This window comes from Ranitomeya imitator, chromosome 4 (assembly GCF_032444005.1).
Source record: "Ranitomeya imitator isolate aRanImi1 chromosome 4, aRanImi1.pri, whole genome shotgun sequence".
NCBI classification, from domain to species: domain Eukaryota; kingdom Metazoa; phylum Chordata; class Amphibia; order Anura; family Dendrobatidae; genus Ranitomeya; species Ranitomeya imitator.
This window is the reverse complement of record NC_091285.1, coordinates 679,764,757-679,771,295: the sequence shown is the minus strand read 5'-3', so window position 1 is coordinate 679,771,295 and position 6,539 is coordinate 679,764,757. Positions and strand designations below refer to the sequence as shown.

Below are 6,539 nucleotides of genomic sequence, written 5' to 3'. Positions count from 1 at the left end.
AAGGGCGAATTCTAGAAATGTTTTTGAGATGCAGATAAGAAGAGCGAGCCAGTGATCGGATGTGGGGGGTGAATGAAAGGTCAGAATCAAGGATGACCCCAAGGCAGCGGGCATGTTGCTCTGGAGTAATGGTGGAACCGCACACGGAGATGGCAATGTCAGGCAAAGGTAGGTTAGTAGAGGGAGAGAACACGAGGAGCTCAGTTTTTGACAGGTTCAGTTTCAGATAGAGGGAGGACATGATGTTAGAGACAGCGGTAAGACAATCACTGGTGTTTTCTAAAAAGGTCGGTGTGATATCAGGAGAAGAAGTGTATAATTGGGTGTCGTCAGCATAGAGATGGTACTGGAAACCAAATCTACTGATTGTTTGTCCAATAGGGGCAGTATACAACGAGAAGAGGAGGGGGCCTAGGACTGATCCTTGAGGAACCCCAACAGTAAGGGGAAGGTGAGAGGAGGAACCAGCAAAACATACAGTGAAGGATCGGTCAGAGAGATAGGAGGAGAACCAGGAGAGAACGGTGTCCTTGAGGCCGATGGAGCGGAGCATAGTGAGGAGGAGCTGATGATCTACAGTGTTGAATGCTGCAGATAGATCCAAGAGAATTAGCATGGAGTAGTGACCATTAGATTTAGCTGTTAGTAGGTCATTAGAGACTTTAATGAGGGCAGTTTCAGTAGAGTGTAAAGAGCAGAAGCCAGATTGAAGAGGGTCGAGAAGAGAGTTATCTGAGAGATAGCGGGTAAGACGGGAGTGGACCAGGCGCTCGAGAAGTTTAGAGATGAAGGGACGATTAGAGACAGGTCTATAATTAGCGGCACAGTTTTGGTCGAGGGATGGTTTTTTAAGTAATGGATGTATGATGGCATGCTTAAATGAGGAGGGAAAAATACCGGAAGTGAGGGAAAGGTTGAATATTTTTGTTAGGTGAGAGGTGACAGCCCGGGAAAGGGACTGGAGGAGATGTGACGGAATGGGGTCACTGGTGCAAGTGGTCGGGCGAGAAGATGCAAGGAGCCTGATTACTTCTGACTACTGATTACCCAGAAGAGTGTGAGCCCTTATATCTGCTGAGGGGAGACTCCATATTAATGTCTGTAGGGGTAGGATGTGGAGGGGGCACAACAATATGGCATGCTGTGATTTGTAGTTCCACCTCCTCCAGATTCTCTGTATTATCTCTTTCTAGGAAACGTCGGGTCCAAACTTCACGGTTTTATGTGGTTGTGACTCAAGAAGCAATAAAGGAGCGGCCGTCGGCGGAGGAGCTCACAACCCTCCCGAGGTCCCCGCTCTCCTGTCTCTGGGGTCTCCCTCCATAGCCATGTGCACAGGAGACTGTTCTAAGTTTATCGGGGTCTCCCTGTACCCGTTCTGCGCCCTGTGCATCCTCTGTAACATATTGCTGCTCTTCCCTGGATGGACCACCGAGGCTGTGAGAGACCCCCAGCAGAAGCTCACGCCTGAGGTGCTGTATCTCGGAGGGTTTTTTGGAAGTGGATTTCTGGTAAGTGATGGAGGATAAAGTATGGGGGACAGGTTGGTTTGCTGCAGGGATGTCAATGCTTGTAGGTATCCTCAGCATCATCACTACACCCCAGAGACCCCAGGAGCGAAACAAACCTGGCCTGGATTATTTAGCAGCATATGGCAGCATTACTATTGGATGAAATTGCAGTATATTGTGGCCACTATATGGCGGTATTATGTGACTATGCGGGTGCTTTAAGGGAAGGGTGCAGTATATTATTTAGGCACAGTATTATGTTGGTTCTTTTAAGAGAGTATTATCTAGGTGCTGTAAATCATTTGGGCACTATATGGCGGTATTATGAGGCTCCTTTAAGAAATTGTTATTTGGTTACAGTACAATTTGGGCACCATAATGTAGGTTTAATATGAGAATTTCTTGTGGGATCTATATGACAGTATTATATGAGCTCGTTAATAATTATTTAATTGTTGTATTTCAATTGAGCCCTATATGGCAGTGTAATGGGGATCCAATAAATGTATTTTTTCAATGTTGTAGAACATTTAATATGGCGGCATTATGTAATTTTATTTGGATGCTGGATATCATTTGGCGCTATATGGCAGTATTATGTAGGTATTTTAAGAAGGTATTAATTGGATGCTCTATATCCTTTCTGCATCATATGTCAGTATTTTGAAGATTTATTGAGTGTTACTTAGTCGCTGTATATAATGTGGGCACTATATGGCAGCATTATGTAGGTTCTTTAAGAGAATATTTCTTGGATGCTGCATAACATTTGGGCACTATATGACAGTATTATGTGGGTTCTTTAAGAGAGTATTATTTTTATGCTGTCCAGTATATAATGTGCACACAATATAGCAGTATTATCTAGGTTCATGAAAAATATTATTTGGATGCTGAATATTATTTTGGCAGTGTATGGCAGTATTATGTGGGCATAAATTTATTTAGAAATTATTATACTGTATGTCATTTGGGCACAATATGGCAGGTTTATATATATATATATATATATATATATATATATATATATATATATATATATATATATAATTGAGATTCTTATGTGGGTGCTTTACGATAATATTATAAGCTATATGGCGGTATTACGGGGATACATTAAGAGAGTATTATTTGGATGTGATATTGTCTATCATTTGGGCATTATATGGAGTTTTATGTGGATTCTTTACTGTAAGAGCATAGAAGCTGATGGCCAGGATGCACAGATCGCTGCTACACCTCCATTGACCCTTAGAACTTTCCATTTCTCACCCTGTTTACACCTTCGCTGTATCTTACGTTATCAGCGCCTCTCTGTTATCAGTATTCTCTGTTATCAGCCATTACAAGGTGGACTGCACCTGGCTACAGTGCATCTCTATGTGATTGCATATCAGGGAGTCTACTGGATCTGGGAATGTTTAGATTGGCCCTGAACATACACATAGTTACCAACAAGCCCCGCCCCCGCTGAGCACTGGAACACCCACATCTGGGCGAGGGTTACATAATCCCTGACCATTTCAGCCCAGACGTCATGGGAGATCCTGGACAGTTGATAAACAACCATAAAGAAGGACGTATTTTAAGCCTGGATAGATGATTGGGCGTACAGCAATGAAATGTGTACATAGGGGTGGAGTCAGGGGCAGGGTTAGCAGCTGGGTCCTAGTGCCTGAGGGGGCACATGATTCATAATGGTTCTATTCTCTGCCTAAGGGGGACAAATGCCCCTAGAGGCCAAATCAATGGGTGAGATGTGAGTCACATAAACTCCCGGTACTCCGACCTCACTGACTGTTCTTTCTTCTCTAAGGTTCTAATTCCTGCCATTTGCATACAGTTCACCGGTCGACGAGGAAAATGTAACAATCGATGTGGGGTAAGATCCCGATAGTAGCAAGGAACCACCAAAAAAATGCTGAAGACCCCATTGTGGATAATTAGTGAGTCGTGATGCCACCACTACCGGCCAGTCGGGCGCTGTTTTCAGGCGACATGTCTGAACAAGTCCACGTATCAGCTTACAGGACCCCAAGTAACCCGCAACGGAACCCTTGGGTTCTACAAAACTCGCTGATATTAACCCGCCACGGAACCCAGGGGTTCTACGGAACTCGCTATTAACCCGCCACTGAACCCTGAGGTTCTATGGAACTTGCTGATATTAACCCGCCACGGAACCCTGGGGTTCTACGGAACTCGCTATTAACCCGCCACTGAACCCTGAGGTTCTATGGAACTTGCTGATATTAACCCACCACGGAACCCTGGGGTTCTACGGAACTCGCTGATATTAACCCGCCACGGAACCCTGGGGTTCTACGGAACTCGCTGATATTAACCCACCACGGAACCCTGGAGTTCTACGGAACTCGCTGATATTAACCCTCCACGGAACCCTGGGGTTCTACAGAACTCGCTGATATTAACCCGCCATGGAACACTGGAGTTCTACAGAACTCAATGATATTAACCAAGAGTTGATCAAAGCTGGGCTTGATAGCGCCATAAGAGAACCAGGTTCTGACTAGATTCATGGCCTTGCCACAAAAATGCAGAAGACCACCCTATATGAAGCAGTCCGTGTGCTGCTGGGGGTCACTCACATGATCAATATAGATGAATACTGCTGTATAGATGGCTAGAAATCTTCCTTCTGACAGATCTGTCACTTTCCATAAATATGTTATTGGTTTCCCTGGTGTAAATGCCGCTGTTCTCCTGAATCCGACGAAGTGTTTTGTTTCTCCCTGCTCCTCTGCGTTCCTGAGATATGGCCTCCTTTTTCTTAGATATAAATCTGTTTTTTTAAGTCAACTGGGTGGGGTCCTCAAGACGTCCACAGAGAAATGTGGACCACGCCCACTTGAATAACAAGATCGGATGTATATACAGGGAAGAGGAGGCCAAATCTCAGGAATGGAGGAGCGCAGGAAGAAAAGAAAAACATTGCCGGATTCAGGAGAACAGCGGCATTTACACCAGGTAATACTTATTTATGGTGAAAGGCTCCCTTTAAGCAAGTCGGTGACCGATATCTGCACCCTGACTGCTTAGTGTCACCCACATCTGTCCAGAGTCTAAGTCTTTTGGCAGCAATTGAGCGTCAGTCACTTGACCCTGAAAACCGCCATGGAAACTGGCTTGTCCATGACAGAGGTCTTCCACGGACTTTCAAAAAAACCGCCATGCTTATACGCCCTGTCTGTATTACGCCCCGTCTGTATTACGCCTATGAACACGAATGAAGCTCATTGACTCCTCTTTCCCTAGATGCTGGTCTCCATCGCCTTGGCGGCCATTGCTGTTTGTGGATCCCTCTATGGATTTGTCACCTCGTTGCTTGGTCTCATCCACGGCCCTCAGTGTTATTACACGTTCATCGATGGACAGCAGCGCTGGACATCCCCCTTCAAACTAGACAGGGAATATATAGAGTAAGTGTCCAGTGGTGGAAGGAAGAAATTATTCATTTTTCTAAGATGTCCTCTAAAATCGGTGAAATATGTGGATTATTAATAATAGACTTTAGGCCTTGTGGGAAACAGTCTACTAGTAAGAATCCCATTATTTCCCATAGCAACCAATCAGAACTCCGCTTTCATCACTTCCGTACCTCTTGTAAAATGAAAGCTCCGCTGTGACTGGACTGGTTGCTCTGGTAAAATGAAAGCTGTACTATGATTGGTTGCCATGGGCAATATATAGAGATGTTGTTTCAGTCACTTTTCATAACTCTCCGTTGTCTCCTCACAGCCTGGAGAGCAGCTACCTCTTCCACAGACAATCCTGGTCCCGATGTACCATACCGATCAGAGTGGTTGAGTTCAACGTCATCTTCTTCTCCACCATCATGGTGGCCAGCGCCATTCAAGTCATCCTCTGCACCATTCAGATGATTAACGGCTTGTTTGGCGTCCTTTGCGGGACCTGCCAACGGAGGCTATACTAGAAGGTGACAGGAGCAGATTTGTTATAACTCGCCACCGAATATTATACATCGAATATTATTTATCATTAACCATTTCATGTCCGAGGTGATTTTTTTTTTCTTTTCATTTTTCGCATTTTGTTTTTTTCCCTCCCCTTCTTCCAAGCGCCATACCATTTTTATTCTGCCATCGACGTGGCCATATGAGGGCTTGTTTTTTTTTTTAGGACGAGTCGTAGTTCTGAATGACACCATTCATTTTACCATATAATGTCCTGGAAAATTTTAAAAAAAGTCCCCTATGTGGTGAAATTGTGAAAATTTTTTCGACATTTGTTGTTCGGCGTTGTCTGTACGGTACAAATTGCCTGGATACACAATTTTTCCAGTTCAGTACGATTAGATGAATATCAAATTTGAATATTTTTGTGATAAAAAAAAAATCTGAATTATGTAAAAAAGTCAGTGCACCTACTGTATGTCATATTTTTTTTATCTTTTTTTATTATTTCAACGTATGGTTTAACCCCTTACTCTCGAAACCTGTTTTCACCTTGTTGACAGAGCCCCATTTTTCACATCTGACGTGTCACTTTATAGCAAAAACTTTGTTATGCTTTTTCCAATTCCAGTGATTCTGAAAATGGCTTTGTGACTCATTGTAATTTATGTTAGTGGTGAATTTGAGTTGATAAAATTTGCTTTTATATATGAAAATAACAGACATTTTGCCAAAATTGTGTAAAATTTGCAACTTTCAAACTCTGAATTCGTATGTTCTTACAACAGACAGTCATACCACAAAAATATGGAATAAATTATATTTCCTACATGTCTAGTTTACATCAGCGTCATTTTTGAAACGCCATTTAATTTTGTTAGGATATTAGAAGGGTTAAATGTTTGACAGCAATTTTTCAACGAAATTTACTACATCTGTATTTGTACAGCCCCATTCAGTCTATGTGTAAAAAAACAAACAAACAAAAGTGATACCATTTAAAAAACTGCACCCCTCAATAGTAATCAACCCTTGAGGCGCTTAAGTGAAATTAATGCGAAGTGGAATGAAAAATTACATTTCAGCTAAAATT

General features: G+C 42.9%; 1 protein-coding gene across 1 annotated transcript; it reads left to right on the top strand.

Annotated features, from left to right (window-relative positions):
- Positions 1–592: 592 nt before the first annotated feature.
- LOC138677325 (transmembrane 4 L6 family member 5-like) lies at positions 593–5,766 on the top strand. Its single transcript, XM_069767374.1, has 5 exons — positions 593–746; positions 1,194–1,511; positions 3,328–3,393; positions 4,788–4,951; positions 5,271–5,766. Exons 2-5 carry the CDS (start codon positions 1,329–1,331, stop codon positions 5,464–5,466), a joined length of 609 nt encoding a protein of 202 aa, XP_069623475.1. The 5' UTR covers positions 593–746; positions 1,194–1,328; the 3' UTR covers positions 5,467–5,766.
- The last annotated feature ends 773 nt before the right edge of the window (positions 5,767–6,539 follow it).

Bases quoted from the DNA above. Each gene is read 5' to 3' on its own strand.
- LOC138677325 (XM_069767374.1), top strand. From the start codon at position 1,329: ATGTGCACAGGAGACTGTTCTAAGTTTATCGGGGTCTCCCTGTACCCG. The intron at 1,512-3,327 runs GTAAGTGATGGA...TTCTTCTCTAAG, and splicing joins TTTTTGGAAGTGGATTTCTG to GTTCTAATTCCTGCCATTTG. The intron at 3,394-4,787 runs GTAAGATCCCGA...CTCTTTCCCTAG, and splicing joins AATGTAACAATCGATGTGGG to ATGCTGGTCTCCATCGCCTT.